Source organism: Brassica napus, chromosome C4, assembly GCF_020379485.1.
Source record: "Brassica napus cultivar Da-Ae chromosome C4, Da-Ae, whole genome shotgun sequence".
Classification (NCBI taxonomy): Eukaryota; Viridiplantae; Streptophyta; class Magnoliopsida; order Brassicales; family Brassicaceae; genus Brassica; species Brassica napus.
The window spans coordinates 19095909-19121973 of NC_063447.1; the positions used below are offsets into that span (position 1 = coordinate 19095909).

The window sequence follows — 26065 nt, forward strand, 5'->3', positions numbered from 1 at the left end:
AAATGGGCTTATTTATTATTTCAGATGGCCCACCAATATAATATAGGCCGGCCCATGTAGCTCTAGGTTTTTGTCTCTTCCCCTCGTATAACTTCTTCAGCCGCCTTAGAGAAGGTTAGAGCTTCCCCTGCTTCACCTTTCAGGTTCGTCATCCTTCGTTTATCACGTACACTCTCATTCCATGAGCACTTTGTATAAAGTTATCATTTCGAGCCTATCTTTTCTTCATACATTTCTCCATTTGATCTAACTGTTTGTTTTCTCGTTTTCAGGCTCAGAGATTCGTCAATTGAGAGCAACTCAAGATGAGGTACCTTTTAACATCTCCCAATTGTCTTACAGACCGATCTCAATTGCGTTTGCTTATGTTTTGTGTACAGTAAGCTTCAAAGTGAGGTTCTTAGAGAAGGGATCACAGCTGTGAAGGGCAAAGCCGATGAGAAAAAGCGCAACTTTGTGGAGACAGTTGAGCTTCAGATTGGTCTCAAGAACTACGACCCACAAAAGGACAAGCGTTTCAGTGGATCAGTCAAGCTCCCTCACATTCCTCGCCCTAAAATGAAGATCTGTATGCTCGGAGATGCTCAGCATGTTGAGGAGGTGATTTATAATAATAATAATATTCTGAATTGGGCTAAAAAATGTTTAATGTGGAGATTAATAATGTAAAAGTATTTGGGTTGTTGGTGGTGGTGTTTATAGGCTGAGAAGATTGGACTAGACTATATGGATGTTGAGGCTTTGAAAAAGCTCAACAAGAACAAGAAGCTTGTCAAGAAGCTTGCCAAGAAGTACCATGCTTTCCTTGCTTCTGAATCCGTCATTAAGCAGATTCCTCGTCTTCTTGGTCCTGGTCTTAACAAGGCAGGCAAGTAGTGTCTTCAATGTTTTGAATCAGTCTTGATCTGATTTTAGGATTTCTTGTTGGTCTGAATTTTCTTGATATGATGTTTTCATTGGTTGACAGGAAAGTTCCCGACTCTAGTGAGTCACCAAGAGTCGTTGGAAGGAAAGGTGAATGAGACCAAAGCGACAGTGAAGTTCCAGTTGAAGAAGGTTCTGTGTATGGGTGTTGCCGTTGGTAACCTTTCCATGGAAGAGAAGCAGCTCTTTCAGAATGTTCAGATGAGCGTTAACTTCCTTGTCTCGCTCTTGAAGAAGAATTGGCAAAACGTATGAGCGTACCTACTTTCTTCTATGAACAATCTACAGTTTTTCTATCTGAACCGCTCTCTAATCTCCTTTTGATTTTAATCCTTTGCAGGTGAGGTGTTTGTACTTGAAGAGCACCATGGGACCACCTCAAAGGATCTTTTGAGCTCTCTGCTTTTATCATCTTTGGAAATTTCGCTTTGCTTTTTTTGTTTCAAATATCTAGTGCTTCTTGAGATATATGGTTCGGATTGATTAATAGCGGAACTCGGCTGCTAGTTTGCTTTTCGTTAAAAGACAAATATAATATATATGCAATGTTTGCTTTTAAGGCTTCCATCACGTCTCGTTTCTGGTTTTCCCATTACCCTTTTATTGACTGGTTACAGTAGAAACGGTTCACAACTTACGGCAACGATGAGAGGATGCTAATTGCATTTATTTTGTTGAATCGTTTGTGTCCAAACATGAGCTGGTCCCGAATAAACCAAGAGAACGGTATCAAAAGACTCAAAAAAGATGAATAGGTTGGAATCAACTTTCAATTAAAGGAAATAGATGAAGAAAGCTATAGCAACTGAACTTGAAACACGTACTACTGATTGGATATACATAAATTCCATGTCTAAAGAACACGAGAAGGTTGATTCAGAATTTTATTATGTGGTTTTATGGCTAATACGAATCCTTAGCAAATTATACAAACTTGCAAATTCTAAATTTCCATCGTTCTCTTGCGTTTTGGGAATTTCACACATCTCAGCAAGCAAGGTACAAACATCCTCTATATAGTAATAGAGAAATATTTAAAAAATTGTAACATGTGGTTTGTAATAATTACAAAATAACTTTTATGAGTTATCAATTAATTAAGATATCAATTAATCTTACGTGGAAGGTTAAGAATCAATTGAAAAAAATGTTGGTCCAAAATCCAATTATTAGTAAACATTATATTAACCCAAAATATAAAAAGTGTGTATTATTTTATTAAATAAAAACTACGAATTTACCTAATATGATTAACATATATATGACAATTAATGATTATAAATAATAAAGATTTGACGACAATTTTTTGCATCCTTCCTCAATTTTGCTTAATTTTATGTTATTAAAATAAATTAAACAATCACATTAACCATATAATAAAAAATATTTTTTATATGTTATATTTTGAATTTTTTAAAACGACTTTAAATTAAAAAAAATGTTAAAAATCTCTTTGAAAATTTTGTGATCAATGGCTTAATTCTTTTGTTATAACAAGATACAAATTATCATACAATCATATTAATATAACTTTTTATTTAACAGGTATTCATATTAAATAATATATATATATATATATAATATCATTTAAATTAAACTATGTACCATTTAAAAATACATAGATATATTAATTTTGAAATTTGCATTGAAAGAGTATTGAGAACTTAATATTTTAATTTTAAAATTTGCATCGAAAAATACCACATCGAAAATTTGAGATTAATGGTTTAAATTTTTTGTTACATCAAATATAAAAATATTAATAAAACCATATGAGTAGGAAGTATCATAATAAAAATTTATATTAAAATATACTGTATATTTATGTCAATATCTTTGAAATATAATTATATACCATATAAAATAAATAAAATGATTATGTTGATTTATTTACCATAAATATATTGTAAATAAACAAGAAGTATTGTTTTGATTTATGTGATTACTATAATCTCATATATATTAATTGAAAAACAATGGATTACTCTAGCTAGTGTAAGATTTTATTAATTAATATCGTTCGAAAATCTTACAAGAGATCGATACAACTAAGATTTATTTCGAACTTATTGAAATCACCTAGCAAGAACATGGATTGCACAAAAAAATTTATTTCCTAACCCTAACCTCATTTCTATTCGTCACAACACCGACAGAGAATATTTGGAAGTATCGATTGACAATCTGAAATACTAACGTTTTTTTAAGTTCAGCCCATTATGGTTCTTAAATGAGCTTATAACAGTTTTTAATGATTAACTAAATGAGTCACGTACATAGTAAAATTAATGTGTTTTGGTTTAAAAATTGTTGCATACCCAAAATCAATATGAACCTTCATCATTTTAGTTTAGAATTTTGTCACAATAAAAATATAGGGTTGTGCAAAAAATCAGAATCCAAAAAATCGAACCAAAGCCGATCTAAAGAATAGTACAAACTTTAATCAAAACTGGTTAGATATCTGAATGAGTTCAAAATTTTTGTATCTAGAGAACCAGAATTGAACCCGATGCAAACCAAAATATTTTAGGTATCAGAATATATTCGAACAAGATTTATATATTTAAATATATTAATTATTTTTAAATTTAATATCTAAAAATATATACAAAATATATAAGACGTTTTTAAGTTGTCCAAAATACTTGAAAATATATACAAATAGTTATAAGTACATGTTTAAAATAGCTAAACGATACTTGTAATACCTACAATACTTAAAATATCTATTGATTTCCTATCCAAATATTTAAGTGAAACTAATTTTTTATGTTAAGTATAAGTATTTTGGCGTACATTATTCAAATTTATATGTTATATATTATTTTTATTTTTAGATTGTGAAATTTTTTAAAGAATATATGAATTTTAAGTTTTGAAAAAAATTAAATAGGTTATTCGAACCTAAACCCGAACAAAACCCGCAAAGTTCTGAACCAACCCAAATTTTCAAGGATCCGAATTGAACCAAATAGTACTCGAATGTTCACCTCTAATTAAATATAAAGAAAATTATTGATAACAAAATGTATATTGTTTATAATATTTAAGTACAATATATATTTTTTTAAATTGACTCCGCGTAGGACACAAATTATCATCTAGTTCTTATTAAAGTTCCCAACCATACATAATACCACAAAAAGTTATTACAACATTTTTCAGATTTGTTTTGGACCTCCTGGAACTTTTCATCTCAACTATTTTTCACTTCTTTGCGTAAAAAGTGTTGATTCTCGAGTTCCATATCACTAGCTTCATGAACTTTGAAATTTGGAAGGATAAAAATTCAAAAATGTCTCTCCCTGGAGCCTTAACGTTGCATACGACCAATGGCATGAGTGAAGGGACGCTAGGTCGTACGGTTATAATGCCAACTCACACGACTTAAGACCATTAAGCAACTTAAGTATTCATTAAAATATATACAACTTATTATTGTTTTCAAAATTATAAAAAAGTATCGACTATTGGATTTATTTTTTATTAACACGGTAAAGTTTAAGCAGTGGTGACAAGCACATGTGTTATTTAATTTCAGACAAACATTCTGTCAAAATCCCATCAGAGTGTGCAAGTTGCAACTTGTGCTAAAACTAAATACATCTAGATCTAAACACATCGAATTTTACATATACAACACTTAAAAATAATAATATACTACAGTATTATTTAAAATCTTTTTTGTAAAAAAATTATTTAAAATCTTTCCAAAACGGCATGAACATTCAATTATATCAGTGACTGTGAAAAAAAATTCGTACGACCGAAACTACTTATCCGATAGGTACGGACTTTGACTTTGGTTTTAGGCTCTTGTTTTAAACAATCGTTGGAGAGATTTTGGTTGTTAAAACTGTTATTATTATTTTAAATATTAAAAAATATATAATCAATATTCAAAATCATAAAAACAGTAAATAATATTTTAAATCTTTTATTATAAATATAAAATTATGCCAATAATAAAAAAAATATATGAAACCAAAAGTTATACAATATGGATTTCAAAATAACAAGAATAAAATAACAATGATTAATTTATCAAATAAATTTTATAATAAAATTAATATAAAGTAGAATAAGTATTTTAGTTATTGTGGAGAAGTCAAAAATTATTTTTGACAGTAAAAATAAAAAAGAAAAACATAAAATAGCTTTGAAAACTTTAGAACTATTAAAGTTATAAAAAACCTGATTGGTGAAAAATAAACTTTGAAAACTTTAGAATTAAGTCAAAGTCTTTAAAGCCAAGCCCTAGTCGGAGTCTAAGACTTAGGCTCCGATTGGTGACACGTACTATTACCGTTGAGTTGTAATATGTATTATGAATTGATGTAATTTGCACTAAAATTTATGTGGTAGAAACTGTAGATTTTTGCAGTATGTTCGCGGTAGAAATATGAGTTATTTTTCATTAAAATAAATGACTGGTAACTTTTTTTATGTACAAGTTACATAATACTTTTATATAATTTAAAATAACTAAAATATAAATAATAAGTAATTATTGGGAAATAAATAATAATTAAAATAGTTAAACAATTATTACTTATTATTATGTATGCAATTTTTATAATTCATAAATAAGCTACATAATGTATTATTTTCAAATTTTATAATTATTAATAGTATAATATATGGTAATATAAATAATAAAATAACTTACATAATTATCAATAAATTCAATTAAAGATTAAAAATTAATAGTAAAAATAATGTGCATTTCAAATCATAGTTTCAATTTCATTTCGTATGTTTAATTGTGCATTATCAAATATATATATATATATATATATATATATATGCAAAAAGAAGCCATGCAATTATGTTTTACAGTTTTTAATAAAATTTGGTTTTGGGGTAAATCAAACCATTTCTTTTTCATGATATCTTAAGAATAAATTATAAACTTATAACAAAATTAAGTTAAAAATTCATATAGAACTGGTATAAATAATAACTAAATACTGCTCCTATCATTTAAATATTAACTATATATTACATAGTACTTTTTGTTATGTCATATTTACGTTAAATCATATATTTATTATAGTTAGTAGTGATGTACCATAAAATAACCTAATAGGTTGTACAATATATAGTTCTGTCACTACAAGAAATTGTTTTTTTGACCACTAAATAGGAAAGAAGTTGGTCACAAACAAGCATTTTTGTCCAAATTCTAACCTCCTAAAGTGGTAAAAAAACTTCCGTCAGAAATCAAGTTTTGTTAGAAAATGGTCAAAAATTATTTACCATATAAGTGGTCAGTAATGTTGTCGGAAATTTCGTCATAAACTAACTGGTCACAACATTTTGACCATTTCCTAACGTGTTACTAACCATTTTTTTTACGAATTGCTGACCACGTAGTGTCTAATTTATTTTGATGATTTTTTGACGAGTTTGTGACAATTGTTTTTGACAAATTTATGATCAGTGTTTTCTGTCGACATTATAACCATTTATTATTGAATTCGTAATTTAAATAAATAATAATTATAATAACATCATGAAACTTTTAATGAAAATTGAGTATGTTATAATTAACTGTTATTTGAAACAAAGCAATTGATGTTTAGCAACATAAGAATACATATATTGAAAAACATAACTAAATGTAATATATTTTCTGACCATTTTTTGACTATATGTTTTGGTTAAAAAAATCTAACCATTTTTCTAAGTCATCACAAAGTAGTCAGAATAAGGTTATAATTATTTTTAACCATTTTTGTTGGTCAGAAATGTGGTCAAAATATGATGTATTTTCTTGTAGTGTTACTCATCTCTAACGTCACTATCATATAGAACTGGTATAAATAATACTCCCTCTGTTCCTAAGAGATCAATGTTTTAGAATTTTCGCACTTTTTAATAAAACATATTAAAATTTAGCTATAATTTTTTGTAATTTTATATTTCTTATATTTTTAAACTAATAAGATTTTAAGAAATATAATTAATGTTCTTGAACTTCATAATTTCTCATTATTAGTTGATAAAAATTGCATTGGAAATATAAAATATGTATCTTTTTGAAACAAAAGTTTTCTCTAGAATATAGATCTTTTAGGAACGGAGGGAGTACTAATTACGCTGAAAAACTAATAATAATAATAATACTAATTAGTAATTACTACTCCTATCATTTGTTCTCGTTTCTTTCTTTTTATATTTTTAAAAAATCATTAACTGCTAACTCAACCTTAAAACATGAGATTTTCTTTGATGTTGAGTTAATTTTGGAGTTAGCAATTTTATAAAAGAAGTAACTCAAAATTATACAGCAATCATAACGCATACTAACTCAAACTTAAAATCAAAACTTTTAAATTAATGCATGATTGATAACATTTTTGAGTTACAGCTCTAAATCAAACTAAATCAACTCTAACACATGTCACCATGTCAAAGCCTTAGAATGATGTATAGTCGAGTTAGAATGATGTATAGTCGAGTTACTTCGCTTCTCCGGCCCGGCATGAAGAAGGATACACAACCGAATCACTTGTCATAACTACGGATCCGACACTCTTCGTCATTGGCTGATCCTGATTAATTTTCTTCAATTTACTTCATTGCAACTTTCTTTGAAATCCAAACTTACCAAGAAGAGACAGTACTGAGACCACTATGGCCTCAACCAGAAAGCAACAAGACGGGCTCTTCTGACCTTCATAAAAATATTAGAAAAACATCATTATCGATGGGATCAAGGGACTACAAACATATTCAATACTTGATTATCGTTTTATAGAATTTCTCATTTTTATAAATATAATTAGGATAGTAATAATACTCAAATACACATTTTTAAATTGATCTAGTAATAATTATTATTTTTAACATAAAAACTATTCTATTATTCAAACAAGTCGTAACATGTGGTTTCTGAAGCTAGACAAAAATATTACAACCACATAAAACAAATTTCTATGAAAAAATTTAACAATTTTAGCTATTGAATCCACATTATATTTTGATCCCAAAAATGTAACAAATTTTGAAAGATTAAAATCTTTTTAGAAGTGATGCCAATTTTTAACTCTGCTGAGAAGTTTGACGATGATCATTAAGATACTTAGTATACTTTCTGTTATTCAAATAATTGTTTCCAACTCTGAATGTAGAGAGGATATTCGTCTCTTTTTTTAGACATTCATTTCTTAATAGTTAAACTAGATTAAGATCCGCACCTTGCGCGGGATAAAAATTATATATATAAATTATTTTATGTATTATATGTTCTTACATATTATGAAATAATAAATATATATTAAATAATTAAAAGTCAGTAACTATTACATATATAATAAAATTGGTGCGAACGTATAAATCAATTTTATTAATACAAACAATTTTTTAAAAAAATTTGATAGGATATGTAATTAAATTTAAATGATATTAACATACATAGTATATTTTTAATATTAATGTCTATTTTTTTTAATGGTGTTTTATACTCATATGTTTTTTTGATCATGTGTATCTTTAATAGCAAAAACTTTAAATTACTGATAACAAAATTTTCATTGTGGGACTAATAATTTTAGTAATTGATAATTTAAAAAAATTTATCAACGTTAGTTCAAAACTTTTATCAAAAAAATTATTCAAAGTAAATTTTGAAACTAAAATATTTATTTATTCAATATGGTTTATAGTTTAATTTAGAATGATATATATATACATATATATTTTAAATCTTAATGATTAATTAAATTAGACTTTTACTTATATGATTTTGTAATCATTTGTATTTTGTCATAACAAAAATTTTAAACCATGGATCGCAAAATTTGAATGTGAGACTTTTAACAATTTTAGTAATTTATAGTCATTTTTTATAATTCAAAATATAAAATATACAGAAAAATCTTAAATTTTATAATATGGTTATTTTGTTTTTTTAAGTTATTTTAATAGTTTTAAATTAAACAAATTTGATAGAAGATACATTTTTTTATCGGATTTTTTTTATTCAAAATCATTAATTGTCATATATACTTTATCCACATTAGGCAATTCCGTAATCTTTATTTAAGGAAATAATAATTGACATTAATAATGAATTCATGGCTAGTTTAATAAAAAGTTTATTATATAATTAGATGGACCAACCTATTTCTCTAGTAATTCTAAGAATCATCCTAATGATGACATGTGCCTACAAAAAGAAGTTGTAATGTTTCACAAATAATATATAGGGGATTATAAATAGATTACTTGGCCAATGTTATGAATTTATTAGGCGTGTATACTTTTGTAAATTCTAATTTTTTTTGCCAACAATTCGTTCTAAAATTAATATCATCACTATTTAGACACTTAATGACCTGATTAGCATAAATAAATAAAATGTAGTAGTTATCATGAAATACTGTCCACTAAATGAAAAAAAAAACAAAAAATAATAGTCGACAAAGTTGGGCCGTCACGGCCTTCGAAAAGCCACACTTCCCGACTCTTCCGTTTTATAAATCATTCACCTCTCCACCAACCCCTCTCGTAGTCTCCGCCTCCTCCTCCTTCCTTCTCTCTCTCTGTAAGTTTTAGAATCTGAGATTATATGATTCTATTTTATTATGTTGTTCCCCTATTAATTGTTTCGGTGTTTATGATGAACGATGTTTGTATTTGAAACCTACGTTTGTTTCTTGCTTTTATTTGACTTCTTTGTGGGGACAAAATAAATTTCTTCTCTACTAAATATCTTTCGATTAGTCTGATAATGACTTATTTGATGTCATATTGCTTTTGATATGCTAAATCGAAATCTAAAATCAAATCAGTTTAACAAACACCCTAGCTAGTGATCAACTTTTGTGATTTGTTGAAAGTTTGTCGATATTTGTTGTTCTAGAGCTTAAATCTTGGTTCGAGTAATTAAGAGTCGATTTGATGATAACTAATCATGTTTAATGATTAATTACGAAATAGTCATTAGTCCTATGTGTTTTGGAGCATCGAGTGAAGAGCTAATATAAGCTTTCAAGCTTGCATCTTCTCATTACGCTCCATACATTAAAAACTCTCTCATCAGTTTTGCCTATTGGAACAGATTCTCTTATGGTTCTTGTTTCCACTTGCTACTTGTGATACACATCAGTCAATCTTTACTTGTTTTCATTATCATCATAGAGATTAGTATTTGTGTAAAGATGATATAGGTTTCTGAAACATAACTTTTTTGCAGGTGCTTAATAAAATGGCAACCGTTCAAGTTTCTACCACTAGCATGACTTGTAAGGCGGTTCTTAGAAGCCAGCCCACCAACAGGCCCATCACTAACAAACTCTCCCTTGGATCAGTCAACAAAGTCTCGAGATCCTTTGGCTTGAAATGCTCAGCCAACTCTGGTGCCACCATGTCAGCAGTGTACAAGGTCAAGCTCATCGGACCCGATGGCCAAGAAAACGAGTTTGAGGTCCCAGACGACCAGTACATATTGGATGCAGCCGAAGAAGCTGGAGTTGACTTGCCTTACTCTTGCAGAGCCGGTGCCTGTTCCACCTGCGCCGGTAAGATCGAGAAAGGTCAAGTTGACCAGGGTGATGGTTCGTTTCTTGAGGATCATCACTTTGAGAAAGGTTATGTCTTGACTTGTGTGGCTTACCCGCAGTCTGACTGTGTCATCCATACCCACAAAGAAGATGAACTCTTCTAAGCCCTGGTTCTCTCGGTTTGGTGGTAGTGATGCAGATTGTTGATTTTGAGTTATTATTATTATCGGTTTCTAAAGGTATGCTTTTGTATGAAAAACGTCTCATGTTATGCCTTTCAGTGTTCGTCAATCTCTGTCACCGAGTTGCCACTGGTTAATAAAAGGGTTTAAGTAACCAATCTTTATGGTTTCTACTGGTTCATGTGATCGTTATCTGTTTCGTCGCTATAATATTTTGGTTTTCAAGCTGGCGAAAGGGTAGTTTTTCTTTTATAACCGAACCCAAATGGTAAATTATGAACATCTAACATTTTCAGCAGCTCTGAACAATCTGAATTTAAAACCCATCAAGAACGACTTTTGCAAAAAACAAAGAAAAAGACAAAAAGCATACCATAGCTTCTAAGTTGGGGTATGAAGTGGAGATAAACACCCGTGTGAAATTTCAGTCCCACACAAATCTTCAAAACTCAACTGTTCGTACCAACCAAGGCTTAAATCTCGATCACCTTTGTACTGGATTCAGTCGACTAGGTTGAAAGAACTCGAAATGGGATGACCAAAGATGTTTTATTAGACCGATTAAATGGGTTACAAGGACATCTTAGACCGATTAAATGGGTTACAAGGGTGACAGAAGATCAAGGAAACAAGCCGGAGCTTCGAGGAGAAAACCGGGAGAGATACGGAGCGATTAAGAATGAATAGAGACTAAAAACCCTAGATCTAGCCGCTCAGTATATGTGTGTGTCCAGTCTCCCTTTCTTTCTGTTCCTTTCTCCTCCTTTATAGGCTTCCTCTCCTTGATGTCCTAATTTCGGTTCTCTCTGGGCCTTAGTTTGGGGAGCCGAGTAAACGGACCTGAGTGGAGTTCCTCCGAGCCGGGTGCTTTTGGTCGGCTTTCCCAACGGCTAAAAGGACTCTAGGGCCGAGCTGACAACTCTACTCGCCGAGCCGGATGAATTAGGCCAGCTTGCTGGGCTATGTCCTGTTATTCGATGGGCCTTGTAGAGGGATGTAATCCATCTCCTACAATAAGTCCCTCCCCCAGTTCACTTGTGAGCTGCGTAGCGGTCTCAATGAATTTGTGGGTCAGATTCGTTCGGATAACATGTTCTAGCGCGAGAAGCAGTCCTCCCCCCGTTGGTCGCATGTTGTTTTTACTCGGAACCGATGGAGAGTGTTTTTTCTCGTCTCTTTGGTCATTGCTTGACGCGTTTAGTCGCTCGAGTAGAGTCTATCATGACTTGCTTGCTTCTTTTGTTTTTGCAATGGGGGCATGTTTTACTCGGGCGACAGATTACTTCGGGTGAAATGATGGGGCCGGTTTCGCTGTTCGACCGGGAATCGGTTTAGATCAAAATCGGAGATTGATTCCTGTTTGACTATCCAATCGGAAGTCGGTTTAAGCGAGAAAACGAACTGTCGCGAGTAGGTTTCTGGGCGTGTAAGCGGCCCTTGAGGCCCATTTAGGCCCTTCTAGACCTAATGATTGCGTTTGGGAAATGTGCCCTCGTTTTTACTATAAGTAGAGCTTTCCCTTTAACTTTCGTCATTCTTCTCTGCAGACTCAGGTATTCCGCTTTCTCTCCCTTCTTTCTACTTTTACTTTCTCTCTCTAGATACGTCTTTCGTCGAGTTGAGTTGTTAGTCTAGCCCGCTGGTTTAGTCGTCCCCAGGGTTAGAAAGCATGCTTTCGAGAAGTCGATTATCGTGCGAGGATAAGGGAAAAGGTATCGCTACTTCTCCGAGCCCGACTAGAGACGTGACAGCAAATGGTAGTCCGCTGGATGAGTTCGACCTGATTCATCGCGATGCTCTACGAGATACGGAGAACATGAGTCTATCCCAGCGTCTTTTAGTCGCCGATGCCCATAGGCGAATTCGTGAAGAAGGCGCAGATCGCATCGAAGTCGGGAGCAGCGACATGAGCAGTAGCGGTTCTGAAGCATCTAACCAAGCCTCGAGAGCTTTGAAACAAGTTTGTCGGAGGGTTCGTTTCGACCAGATAGACTGCCGTCCCACGATTTATCATCCTGGCAGGATCTTCGAGGAGCTTTCTCCACTCCCGCCTGAATTACTGCGTGATCCGCGAGCTCAGTCGTGGGGGAATATGTTCGGTTCCTACTCATCTCACCACACTGTGAAGAATTTGTTAAGAGAGAGTGGTGGTGCTGGCGTTACCTACATCATCTCGTCTCCCGAGCAACGCCCTTGGCCGCCTCCGGTTGGCTACCAATGCGTATACGAGTCCTACTTTGGTGAACACACGAAGCTCTGGTTTCCAATCCCTCAGTTGGTAACGTCGTTCGCGTTTCGTCGAGATTTGCTATTTCTCAACTGCTGAATGGATCATTGTGCACAGCCGTCATGTTGATGGTTATGGCGGCGGAGATGGATATCTCGATGAGCGTGAGGATGTTTGAGGAGCTGACTTTCACGAAAGCAGAGCCAAACGGGATCTTCTCGGTAAAGATGCGTGCGAACTACAATGTCTTGACTGACACCCAAACGAGACGCAAGATTGGCAGCGTGCATACTTTTACATCAAGTCCGACGAGCACACATTCGAAGAGCCCCCCCCCCCCCCCCGGGGACGACTACCGCGTCTTATGGAATAAAGAACATGGTAGAGATTTATCTGTTTGGTCGTGTTTTATTCGATGATTCTAACTCTCCCCTTTTTTGGTATTGGCAGTTCGTCATCTGAATATGATCGCCTACAAAGAGAATTTCTTCGAGAGTGCTGAAGCGATCGCGACGCACAGCAATCTTCGTTGGCCGGATCTCAGTCGAGAGTGGATACATCGTCAACAAGCTAGGATCGCCAAAGGTTAGTTCTCTCGGATACCTTAGGTCGAAATATCATAGTTTCCGTATTAAGTCTTTGTCTTGTTCTTCTCGTCGTAGTTGATTGGGAGTCGAGACATCCTTGTGTTCTCGGTCCTCGCAAATCACGTCTCTCCTTGTTTACTCGGAAGCAGCAGAAACTTCTCGACAAAGCCAGAGAAATGGAGGGAGTTCCGGATTTGAGCGCTCTGCTGAAAGGGAAACTGCTGCTGCTTTCGAAGAAAACTACCCCAGACGTTGTTCCAGAATCGACCAATTCTGAGGAAGCCGGGGTTTCCAAGGGAAGAGACTCCGTCACAGTCGACGAGGATGTCGGTGCAGAGCCCTCACCTTTAAGTCCTAAAAGGAAGAAGAAGAGCAAGAAAGCGAAGAGGAGAGTCACCGATGAGGTTCCTGGTCCAGACGTTCCGCTTGGAGAAACAGTTTCTCTCGGCGAGGCTTCTAAGGGCTCGAAAGCGAAGAAGAAGAAGGAAAGGAAGAAAAGGCCCCGAGAAGAGGCCACTTTTCTCGCTGATCACGATGATATGCCAGAAGAAGGACGAGAAGCCGCTCCAGAAGATCTCGTCGGGGCAGATCCGATTGAAGTGGTTCCTGAGGATCGTCCTAAAAAGAAAACGAAGAAGAGGTCGGTTGAAGCGGTACCGTGGCCAATTGCTGATGGAACCACTTTCGTCGACTCTGCGGGAAGAAAGAGTCTTTCTCCCGGAGCTCCCCTAGAGAAGAGAAGAAGAGTCGCAGCGTCAGGAGGCGGTTCTAGGAGCGAGTCTGCAGCGAGCGAGAGGTCTGCTCCTGATTCAGCGACGAGAAGAGGCGCTCGGTCCGATGGTTCCCTTGCGAGGAGAGGGGGGGGGGCGAATTTCCTGACCGCGTTTAGTTTTCTTACGACGAGAAGACTCCGTTGATTTTTAACCCCCTTTGATGCGCGGAGTTGACGCGGCAGATCCGTGGTGGGACGAGGGAAATGCCACAGATAGGAGATCTCTACTTCAAAGATGAATACGTTGATGCCGACTTCACCAGAGCACGGGTAACGGCGCTATCCTTTATCCTTTTCTCCTTATTGAACGATTGGGTGGGCCACCTCGAATAATCCTCATTTTGTCGTTTTGCAGAGTGACGGGAGCATGAACTTCCTCGTAGAGAAGTACAACAGTACCCTGAAGCAGACGATGATCCAGTTGGGATATTCGGAGAAACTTGCTCAGGCGAGGCTGAAAGCCATCGAGAGAGTGAGGGCTGAGCATAAGAAAGCCAACGAGGAAAATGTTAAGGAGAAAGAGGTTCTCCGAGTAAAGTTCGAAGAGCTCGAAGGTAAGCTCAAATCTGATAGGGCGGCGAAGAAAGAGCTTGCCCGAGAGAAAGCTTGTCTGGAGCAGGCCGCCGCGACTCTCGAGAAGGAAAAGGCTGAGATTCTCGAAGAGAGGGACGCCGCGGTGGCAAAGCTGATCAAAGAGAGGCAGTGCCTGAAGGACTCGCGAAACTTGGAGGTTACTCGTGAAAGGGAGAGGGTTCAGGCCGCTATGACTGATAAGGCGGATCATTGCTTTGGTCGCGTGCACGACTACTTTACTCGCTTAAATGCCTTTGGAAAGGCGAAGAATTTATACGGGCAAGCCTCAGGAACGAGGAAATGCCTCGAGATGATAAGGGACAGCGGGACGGAGATCCCGCAAGAGATGATCGATGTCTTTGCCGAGCAGGAGAAGCTTCATATGGCCGCGGCTACAGAACTTTGCATGGATCCGCTGTCTGACAGCGATCTTACTCTTTCTCCGCTAGTTCTTCCTTCTCGCTTCGTTGAGGACAGGTTTCGAGCACCGTTTGCCCCGTACGGATCGAACGCGGATCTGATCGGACCGGAGATGGCTTCTCAACTCATTGCCTCCCGTAAGATCACCGGAGAACCGTCTGAAGAGCCAATGGTTGATATTGCGTCGGCCCCGACGGAACACGCTGAGGTACCGGTGGAGGATACCTTCGTGGAGTGCCCGGAGAAGGATAACCTCGAGGGGAGCCCTGAGAAGGACAACCCCGAAACAGATGGTATCGTAGTCCGAGAAAAAGGGACTAAGGACGCGGGCACTGAAGGTCCTGTTCTAGTCTTGGATACTTCCTCCGAGGAAGGAGAGGATGAGGAGGGAGAGGGTGATCGAGCTGAGAAGACGTCCTCGCCAAAATCCAATGAGGAAGAGACGAACAGCGAAGTCGAGAAAAGAAGCGTCTCAAGTGTCCCATCTTCTAATGCGGACCTTCTCGTTCCTACTTCTGCTCAAGTGGAGGGCCCGATTGCTTCCGTTAGCGAAGACTCTGTGGACCCTCCTGCTCCGAGTGTGCTGAACGGGGACGACGAAGACCCTGCTGCTTGACCCTCCACCGCTGATGTTGTATTATTTAACTTTTTGTTTTTCTGTTGAAACACGTTTTTGGTCTTGATAGACCCTTTTGTTTTATGGTTAAATACATTTTTACCTTGTCGGCGAGTTGCTGTTTTAAGCAAACTTTAAGTTCGTGCGTTTGTTGTTTTTTATCCGTATCTGCGATGTTTTTAAGTAAATCTCAGCCCGCCTAAAAGTTTTGCAGCGTGTTCGCTTAGAAACGATGAGTGCTTGATCTTTGACTTGCGCAAATGGATAGCAAAACAAGCCGCTAAGGGACTTTGGTCAGTCCTTGTCGCGTTACGGTCGAGATAACGTCTAAGTGCGCCATTCTATTTCGAAGACAAGAGACTGATTCTAAGAGTGGAAGATTCTTTTATCCGTTTTTCCAGTGACAGTCGGGTATTTGGGTAGCTAGTCCGTTACTCGACAGCCGAAAAAGGAAAAGATTTCGCTAGTTGGCTAGTGAACTCATGCCTAGACATAGGCGAGTAGTACTTTGACTAGGCTAGTTGGCTAGTGAACTCATGCCTAGGACGCGAGTTGTACTCTTGCTAGGAGAGTTTACTATGAAATCGTCCCTAGAAGTAGTGACTCGGCCAGTAACTCGTGCCTGAGCGAGGGAGAGTAGATGTACTCTTGTTAGGCGAGTTGAGTGTAAACGTGTGCTTGGAAAAAGGCAAACTTACTAAACTCGTGCCTAGACAAAGGCGAGTAGTACTTTGACTAGGCGAGTTGGCTAGTGAACTCATGCCTAGGACGCGAGTTGTACTCTTGCTAGGAGAGTTTACTATGAACTCATCCCTAGAAGGAGTAACTCGGCCAGTAACTCATGCCAGTAAAGAGAGTTTACCTAACTAATGCCTAGGAACCATAGCTCGGCGAGTAACCCATGCCTAGTGAAAGAGGGGTTCACCAAACTCGTGCTTAATAAAGGGCAAGTTGACGGTAACTCGTGTCTAAAAAAAGTGAGTTGAATGTAAACTAATGCCTAGTAAAAGACGAGTTTTCTCAACTCATGCCTGGTAAAAGACGAGTTCATGACTAACTCGTGCCTAGTAAAAAGCAAGTTTGTAAACCCATTCTTAAGAAAGGCAAGTTATACTCGTGCCCTGGCGTAAATACGTAGACAAAGTCGAAATGCAATGAAGCCGAAAGACAAAGTCATACCTAGTAATAGGTGAGTTATGGAAGATGCGGCTTCAACGAATGACGCGACCGGAATCTCGCCTCTGTTACTTGGCAATGGTGATGAGCCCTAAGCGAGAAACTGCACCAGGAACCGACCAAAAGCCTTTTGTCGAGCTAAAGTGATGGAGTGAAGTGGCCGAGCAAAACGCCTTGACCTCCACGTAAAACTAATTATTTGTTCATGGTATTGGGCTTGTTGGGCTTCAGCTTTTTGTTTCTTCTGCTGTGAGGCCCAAGCTTCATTTCATTTCTTTTATGCCAAGTAAGAATCTTCTTTTTCTTTTGGCACTTCTGAGCAAGAATCTAACTTTTAGTTTTCTTGAAACAGAATTTGAAGGTGCGTACGTCGTCCCTCTACTCGAGCTTGTGACCGACAAAGAGTTGCAAGGGGACGCGAGATGAATCTTCTTCTTCACGTCCGAGTAACCGCATGAGCTCTCAACCTTGTGGTCGTGACGTGTTGCGAGATAAATCATGGATTCGCGATCTCAAATCAAACCCCTGAGTCGATGGAGCGAGAGCTGTGACGACGAGTGACGGAGCTGGAAATTGGCGACACTCTTTTGAGCAGTGACAAGTGATGAAGCTAGAGGTCAAGCCTGGTGCCGAGCATCAACTGTTCCGAGTAAAGCACGTGACGGAGGTGACGTTGGCTAGGCTGCTTCTCGGCATTGAGTCGTTGTGATTGCTCCCAAGCCGACTACCGGTAAAGTGAGACGACGAACTTTTCTTTGGCGAGCTGGTGAGCTTTAGGCGACGAAACGATGAGCTTTGGAGATATCGTTACCGTTGGGATTAGCTTTTAGTCGTCATAAGATTTTGTTTGGCAAGAGGTTTTAGTCGGCAGGAGCTCTAGTCGGTGACAATCTGCTTGGGAGCGTACATAAGCTCAAGATTGGCGTCGTGAAAACGACACAAAAGCTTTGTGAAGGGCTTGGTGTGTAGGCGCTGCGTTGGAGTAATGGCATGAGCTTGAGCCGAGTAACTTCATAAGCTCGAGCTTAAACTATTGTTCGGCACGAGTTGGAGCAGAGTTTATACTCGCTTGGTGCCGGTGGAGAGTTTGAAGGCGTATACCATTCGGACTCTGACGAATGATGGGATGAGACGAGATGAACTTCGAACTGAGGCGCGTGAGAAGAGCTTTAAGCTCTTGAGGAGCTTGTTCTAGTCGTGGCGTGCTCGTCGGGAGAGCTTTAAGTCGGCAAGACCATCACGACTTGAATCTGAATGGATTTTAAGGCGCCTCGTCTCCGTTGTTCTCTCAATTGTGCCGAGTAAAAGAGAAGCAAGTTCTTTTCCTCGTCGCATTCATGCGATAGGTTGCTGAGACATCACAAGCTCTGTTTCATTTTTTAAGAAATAGAGTTCAGGTTAGCAACGAGCCGCCATTGTTGGAGTTGACGGTCTTGTTTCAGCCATGACGAGTAAAGCGCGAGACTGTCGTTCGGTGTTGAACCGCTGTATCTCGGGTGTTTTTCTTGAAGAAAAGAAAAAGACCCGTTAGAGAGCTTTAAGTCGTCAAGGCCATGACGACTTGTTGAGCTTATTGAGCTTGCTATGACGAGAGAGGCGGAGAAGCTGGTGTCGAGCGAGTGCTTGTGATATCACGCTTTGATGGCCTTCATGGTGTGTTGGGCTCGATGTGGGCCTCTTCTTGTTAAAAGATTGGCCGATCATGGTAGGACCATAGAGATTTCAAGAATCAAAATCCTCGGTATAATGATTTGATCGGCATGGACCGAGTAAAAACATTTTATAAGCCTTGGTTTGCTACCGAGTAAATGAAATATGGTAGGTCCCAGCATACTCTTTTTTTTTTTTTGGCGACAAACAGACAAACGACGACAGAATGCTCATGCGACGACAGAACGGTCAAAGTGACGACCAAACGGTCCAGTGACGATCAAACGGTCGAGTGACGGCCAAACGGACTCCGAGTTCAATCGTTTTTGAAGATAATTCCCCATGCCCCACGGTGGGCGCCAATTGTTTGTACCGAGATCGGTGCTATGCTAGAGGTAGACAGATTTTGACTGTGGGATTAGGAGAAGCTTTCTTCTTGAGCTTGAACCGGATGGATGGACTAAAAGAGAATAAAAAGGGGTTTAATGATTATAGCTGGACCCGATGAAGGGATGCCTACGTACCCCGAAAGGGGATCAAGCCAATCGAAGTTCTACAACAATGAGATCACAAGTGCCTGGATGAAAGCATGTGGAGAGATGTTTCTCTCTCTAGAAATAGAGAGAGGATGGAAATAGGCTCCAAAAGTCCCCCCTCAAAGGAGGGGTGGCTCCTTATTTATAGAAGGAAGAGGTCTAGGGTTTCCTAGTTACCTCATTTTAAATGGGCTGAGCCCATTATCTTATAAGCCTTGTTGGGGGCAAAGCCCATGTCCAACATGTGAGCTGTTGGACTTCTCTACTATTTTTTGGATTTGGGAGGTTCAGGACCGCCGAGATCTGCTTCGGGTTGGCTTCGATTCCTCGTTGTGTTACGATATAACCAAGGAATTCTCCTGAGGAAACTCCGAACGTGCACTTCGCCGGGTTTAGTTTCATGCCATACTTGTTGAGAGTTTCGAAGCAATATTGTAGGTGGCAGAGGTGGTCGGCAGCGTGTAGCGATTTAACAAGCATGTCGTCGATGTATACTTCCATGGTGTCGCCCAGCTTATATGCGAACATTTTGTTCACAAGACGTTGGTAAGTCGCTCATGCGTTCTTTAGGCCGAATGGCATGACCTTATAGCAGTAGGTTCCCCTGTCTGTGATAAAGGCCCTTTTCTCACGATCGTCAGGGTGCATCATGATCTGGTTGTACCCGGAGAAGGCGTCCATGAACGTGAGCATCTCGTTCCCGGCTGTAGACTCGACCAGACGGTCGATATTGGGGAGAGGATAGCTGTCCTTCGGACAGGCTCTATTTAAGTCAGTGAAGTCGATGCAGACGCGCCACTTCCCGTTCTTCTTTTTGACAACTACCGGGTTTGCTAACCACTCAGAATAGCGCACCTCAGCGATTGAGCCGGCACCGAGTAACCGTTCAACCTCTTCGTTCACAGATTTCGATCTGTCGGGCCCAAGCTTTCGTCTCTTTTGTCGGATGGGCTTGAAGGTTGGGTCGACATTAAGCTCGTGAGTTGTTATATCTGGATCAATACCTTCCATGTCTGCCATGGACCATGCGAACGTAGAGACATTCTTCTTGAGGAAGTCGAGAATTGACTGCTGCATATCCTCAGATAGATATGCGCCGATTCGTGCGGTCCAGCTAGGACTTCATCTTTCTGGGGGTAGACTTTTGAGATCGGGGGAGAGACAGAGTTAACCGGTAGAGTGGAACGCTGGAGCTTGACTGTGGCTATCAGTAATTCCCTAGCGGCCTTCTGATCCCCTCGCAATGTTTTGATCGTGCCGTCCGTACCGGGAAATTTGATACACTGGTGATAAGTCGATGGGATTGCTTGCATCGAGTGTATTCAGGGGGTTCCAAGTATGGCGTGATAAGGTGCCTTCGTGCTTACAAAGGCGAACTTGACCGTTCGAGTAACTCCGCATGCGCGCACCGGAAGGTGGATTGTCCCCAGTATTGTTTCAGAAGATCCATTGAAGCCAGTTAACGTTCTGGAGGACGCTTTGATGTCGTTGAGATCCACTCCCATCTTTTTCAGCGTTCCTTGGAAGATGAGATCGACGGAGCTCCACGTATGAATGAGTACTTTGGTGACGTCGTACTCCCTAATTCCAAGAACGATAAGAAGAGGGTCGTTGTGGGGGATATGAATCCCTGCAGTGTCGTCAGGCGAGAAGGTTGGCCACCTTTGCAAAGTCGCGACTTGTCGGCGGTAATCCTTGACAGAACGAACATAATTTCCGCAGGGAGGAGAACCACCCATAATGACATTCAGTCGCTGTCTTTTTTTTGCTCGCTTGAGTTTAAGAAGGCGCGCAAGTCGGCTGATGCGTTGTCGTCTTTCGGGGACAGCGTAGAGTTACCTGACCTCTTAGTTTGTTCCAACCGTCTTCGGAGATCTGTGGGCTTCGAGCGATTGAGAAGTACGCGAAGATCGCACGCGCCGGCGTCGAGTTTGTCTCGAAGATCACCGTTGGGGAACTTCGGATCTTTTTTGGGGTCAGGATCACCGGTCGAGATACGGTGAGACTTCCTTGCGTTCAGCGTTAGTCGGAGATCGCTGTCTTCGGACTCGATCTTTCGTTTGAGAACATCTCTCAGATCTCCGAGTATAGGTGTATCATCGTTCTCGTCGTCTGATGACAAGCTTTGCTGAGAGAGTATAACCTCAATGCGCCTGCAGTTAGCCGGCTGTTCTTTGTCGGCTGAGGAGTTTTCCTCACCGTCATCCTTCGGACTTTTATCCTCATCTTGCTGCTGCATTTCGTTTTGTCGGCCTTTCCCGGTAGCTTTGCGCTGGGCCCTTTTTTCTTTATTCTTGCTCCAGCTTTTGCTGTTTTTGGGCTTAGCTTTCAGGGGCTCGAATTTGAAGTCACCGCTGGCGAGAGACGAGAGGTAGTGCGCATAGAGTGATTTGTACTCTGTCGTATCATGTCCTCTGACGTCGTGATATTTGCAATGTTTGGTGAGATCGACGGTTCTGGAAGGGCTTGCCGTCGGACCTGCTGCTACAGCGGGTTGAGTCGCGCAGACAGTATCAGTTAGCTCACCAGACGAATCGAGCTCTCTGACCCATGTGTTCCACCCTTCTCCGCAGACTACCATGGTTGAGATCGACACGTTATTCTTCTTGACGATATACATGTAATCGTTTTTTCGGTTGTTTTTGTCGCTAGGAGCATGCTGGCGCGGTTCTTGTCACGTGTTGGCATTTTTTGTTGCTGGTGCTTTCGGTGCATTCATCTTGCTGAGGACTGTGTTTGTATCTTCTTCCATTCAGATAAAGTTATCAGAACGAGCGATAGCGTCTTGGAGCGAAGTGGTTGGATTTTGGTATGAGTCTTCTTGGAACTTAGAGCGGACCCACAACGTGTTCTGTAAGGCATCGATGGCGATGCCGTCTGGGATTTCAATCCTTGAGACTACTGCTTTGAACTTCTCCATGTAGTCGCGGAGACTCTGATCTTTGGTTTGGTTGAGGTTCCACAGGCTGGAAGTAGTGGCACTGCGCTTTGTGAACATAATGTATGTTTTGAGGAAGGCCGCTAATAAGTCACGGAATCTTCCGATTGAGTTCTCCTCTAGTTGGGAGAACCAGGTCTGGGCCTGCTCGTGGAGAGTCTCGACAAACAGTTTAGAGTAGCATGTGTCCCTTTCTTCATCGGAGAGTCGAGCGCATGCCATCGCGATATTGAAAGCCGTCATGTGTTCCACCGGATCTCCTCCGGGCTTGTACTCAGGGAGGCGCAGCTTATCTATCTTCCCGAGTTGCACACTGGTCAGTGTGCTAGTAAAAGGGGTTCGCGAGGTTGCAGCGAGTACGCTCTCGATTTGTGGAGCCGCACTAGTAACCTGATGGATCTTCGAGCTCATTTGTTGGAAGCTGAGTTTGAGCTCGGCGATCTCGCGTATGGTTGCGAGATCTGGTCTTATCGGGGGAGCATCGGCGAGGAGGGTTTCATTAGGTTCCGAGTCATCTGAGATGTGGTCGCCACCCGTCTCCGTCGGGTTTGTGTTGAATAGGCGACAGCGTATCATCTGGGGACGGCTTGTTTGGCCGTTTGGAGCGGTGAGTGCTGCGACCAAAGCAGCTAGCTGGTCGTTGGTTGTCTTCTGAACTTCGTCTTGTCGAGCGAGTCGACCCATGACAGAGCTCATGAAATCTGCGGGGACTGGCGGCGCGGCTTCAGGCGTAGGTGTTGGTTCTCCGCCTGGAGCGCCAAAGGTGGCGTCGTCTTGAGCCATGTAGATCTAGAACGTTACTTTAGTCAGTCCCACGGTGGGCGCCAATTGTTTCTACGGGATTCAGTCGATTAGATTGAAAGAACTCGAAATGGGATGAGCAAAGACGTTTTATTAGACCGATTAAATGGATTACAAGGGTGACATGAGATCAAGGAAACAAGCCGGAGCTTCGAGGAGCAAACCGGGAGAGATACAAAGCGATTAGGAATGAATAGAGACTAAAAACCCTAGATCTAGCCGCTCAGTATATGTGTGTGTCCAGTCCCCCTTTCTTTATGTTCCCTTCTCCTCCTTTATAGGCTTCCTCTCCTTGATGCCCTAATTTCGATCCTCTCTGGGCCTTAGTTCGGGGAGCCGAGTATACGGGCCTGGGTGGAGTTCTTCCGAGCAGAGTGCTTTTGGTCGGATTTTCCAACGGCTAAAAGCACTCTAGGGCCGAGCTGACGACTCTACTCGCCGAGCTGACGACTCTACTCGCCGAGCGGATGAATTAAGCCAGCTTGCTGGACTAGGTCATGTTATTCGATGGGCCTTGTGGAGGGATGTAATCCATCTTCTACAACCAAGTAAGCAATTCAGAAACGGCTAATGGAGAGACGTGATGAGCTGTAAAGTTAAAGTTCTTCACAAAAATCAAACGTAGACGCTTGAATATTATCAACAAAAATGTGCAACTGGGTCAAAAAAGGTTTACAAAAGTCAAAGTCAATTATGATGGTTTATTGTACGTTACTAGGTATATGTTGACACTTTTGCACTAGTAACAAAAGATAGGATGGAGACAATCCAAATGTTTTTTGCAAGTGGATCCTAGACATAATTAGTATGTTCATGACATATGAGTAAACATGCATATTTTATTCACATAATGAAAAAGAAAAAGTGATGTTACGGATGTTGCAGGTCGGAAACACACAGGAACCTGAAATAACAAAACAAATCATTTGGTCGTAAGTAGTAGTTGTATATTGCAAGTCGTAGGAACCTGTACAACGAAACGAACAATATTCAGTTGCAGTCGCATGTTGCGGTCACATGCGAACGAACATAAATACTGCTCCCTCAGTTCATAAATATAAAAAATTTTAGGTAAAATATACTTATTAAAAAATTATTTTTTATCTAAAAATATTATTAAAACTATAAATTAAAAACTATTAAATCAATTACAAAATATAACTATTAAATTTGATTAGTTACACATATTTTGATAAAATTAAAGCTATCTAGAAATATGAAAATATCTTACATATTAGAACATTAAAATTTCTTTTAAACATCTTACATTAAAAAACAGAAAAAGTATTGATTTCCGTCATCCGTGCAAAATAGTCACCTCAACTGTGACTGATGACCGGAAAAATAAAGGATTATGGATTCAAATTAGAAGAGTGGATTCAGTTAAGGTATTTTGTTTGTTATTTAATTTACTCTTACAAAAATCATAAATTTTGTGTGCTCAATTTTGTTAGGTAAAATTTTAGGGACATTAGCTACTATAACCTTAAAAATATAGAAAATAGCCAAAATAACCTATCCAGATTTTTCAAGAAAATTTTAAAACACTATTCCTATATTACCCCTAAACTCATAGCTTATTTACCATATACAAGCAACTGATTAATTTTCATTTAAAATACCAAAATTTAGTTTAAAATGAAATAAATCATAACTATAGAAAGAAAATTTAAAATGAATCAAATTTTGAAAAGGAATACATTTTTGTTGGGAAAGAAAATTACTTTATTGATTAACATTAACACATTTATCTTTCCTTTTCATGATCTATTTTTCCAAACAATTAAATTTTGCAAACAGGAAAGATCATAACCAAATTAAACTAAGCATACGTAATTTTTTAAAATTTGACAAACTTGTCATTATTGTCACACAAGAGTGATGTTTACACCTTTTTGATAAAATTCTGATGCTAATGGGATAGACTTATACGCCAAATGTGTACGTTTGCTAAAACTTGAAAGGCTACATGTTTATGACTATAACATATACTCCCTCCGTTTCATTTTAATTATCATTCTAGGGTTATTCACACAGATTAAGAAAATATATGATTTTGTATATTTCCAAAACAAAACACAATTACCTATACACCTAACCATTTTCCAACCAATAGAAAAATAAAGTGAAGAATCTTCTTCTTAATAAATTTTGCATTGAAACTCTAAAACGACACTTATTTTGAAACGAAATTTTTTCCCTACAACGACAATTAATCGAAACGGAGGGAGTATTAGATATGAACACGTGGTAATTTAGGTAAAGTGTACATGTTATTGGTAGAAATGAAAAGTGGAACAAACAGACGTATATATCATGTCTAAGATAACTACATATTTTGGTGGATATGGTGGATTCATATTTAGTCTGCGGACATTCGACAAACCGGGGTGAAACCTACATTCTATGGCATACTAGAAAAATCCAAATCGGTAGATTTATATGTTGTCTCTGATAAATAGCAAACTAGCGTAAAATTTACACGTTTATGATAGACTTAGAATTCCAATATGGTAGATATATATTTTGATATTTGACAGATTTCCTTAAAATCTGCATTTTATTGGCAGATAAGAAAAGTGGAATCAACAAATTAGTGTTAAGTTTACGTATCTGGTAGACTTCAAATGTGAATCTAGCATATTTAAGTTTAGTATGGGGACACTCAGCAGAGTAGTGTGAAGTCTACATTTGACGGCAGACTAGAAAATTCGAATCACTAAGCATATATGTTGTTTGCTTATAATCAATAGACTAGCAAACAGTCTACAAGTGTATGATAGACTTCAAATGTCAGTATGGCAGATATGTATTTGGTCTACACTATCTAGTAGATTTGCATAAAGACTGCACATTTTTGGCAGATATGAAAATCGGCATACTAACATTTTTTTTTCTGTAACACTGAATAATTCATTGTGATGGGGTCCAAAAGGACAAAAGTGAGGGAGAACCCCTGAGTTCCATGACATAGAATTTAGAGGAAAACAAATAAGACTATGAAAGAAAGGGAAACAAAAAACGAAAATAGCTGGAGTACCAGTAGATACTTGGAAGAGTTCAACACATGTAACATATTTAATCTACGGTTACTTGGCATACTAACATTAAGTATACATATTTTTGGTAGATTTGAAATTATAGTTTGGCA

The 26065-nt window shown here is 38.5% G+C and overlaps 3 protein-coding genes across 6 annotated transcripts; 2 read left to right on the forward strand and 1 right to left on the reverse strand.

The window, feature by feature from the left end:
• The first annotated feature begins 45 nt into the window (after positions 1 to 45).
• LOC106396506 (60S ribosomal protein L10a-2) lies at positions 46 to 1489 on the forward strand. Of its 4 annotated transcripts, none has more exons than XM_013836911.3 (6): positions 46 to 143; positions 273 to 310; positions 381 to 600; positions 703 to 868; positions 968 to 1173; positions 1265 to 1489. In XM_013836911.3, the coding sequence occupies exons 2-6, from the start codon at positions 306 to 308 to the stop codon at positions 1316 to 1318; spliced, it is 651 nt and encodes a 216-aa protein (XP_013692365.1). In that variant the 5' UTR covers positions 46 to 143; positions 273 to 305; the 3' UTR covers positions 1319 to 1489. The 4 variants fall into 4 exon arrangements, with proteins under 4 accessions (XP_013692365.1, XP_013692366.1, XP_013692367.1 ...); XM_013836912.3 differs by having other exon boundaries at positions 101 to 166; XM_013836913.3 differs by having other exon boundaries at positions 130 to 192.
• Positions 1490 to 9334: 7845 nt separating this feature from the next.
• LOC106392068 (ferredoxin, root R-B1-like) lies at positions 9335 to 10787 on the forward strand. The gene is made up of 2 exons (XM_013832845.3): positions 9335 to 9478; positions 10130 to 10787. The coding sequence occupies exon 2, from the start codon at positions 10142 to 10144 to the stop codon at positions 10598 to 10600; it is 459 nt and encodes a 152-aa protein (XP_013688299.2). The 5' UTR covers positions 9335 to 9478; positions 10130 to 10141; the 3' UTR covers positions 10601 to 10787.
• A 9710-nt stretch (positions 10788 to 20497) lies between these two features.
• LOC125585865 lies at positions 20498 to 20914 on the reverse strand. The gene has a single exon (XM_048755574.1). It carries the CDS (start codon positions 20912 to 20914, stop codon positions 20498 to 20500), a length of 417 nt encoding a protein of 138 aa, XP_048611531.1.
• Positions 20915 to 26065: the final 5151 nt, after the last annotated feature.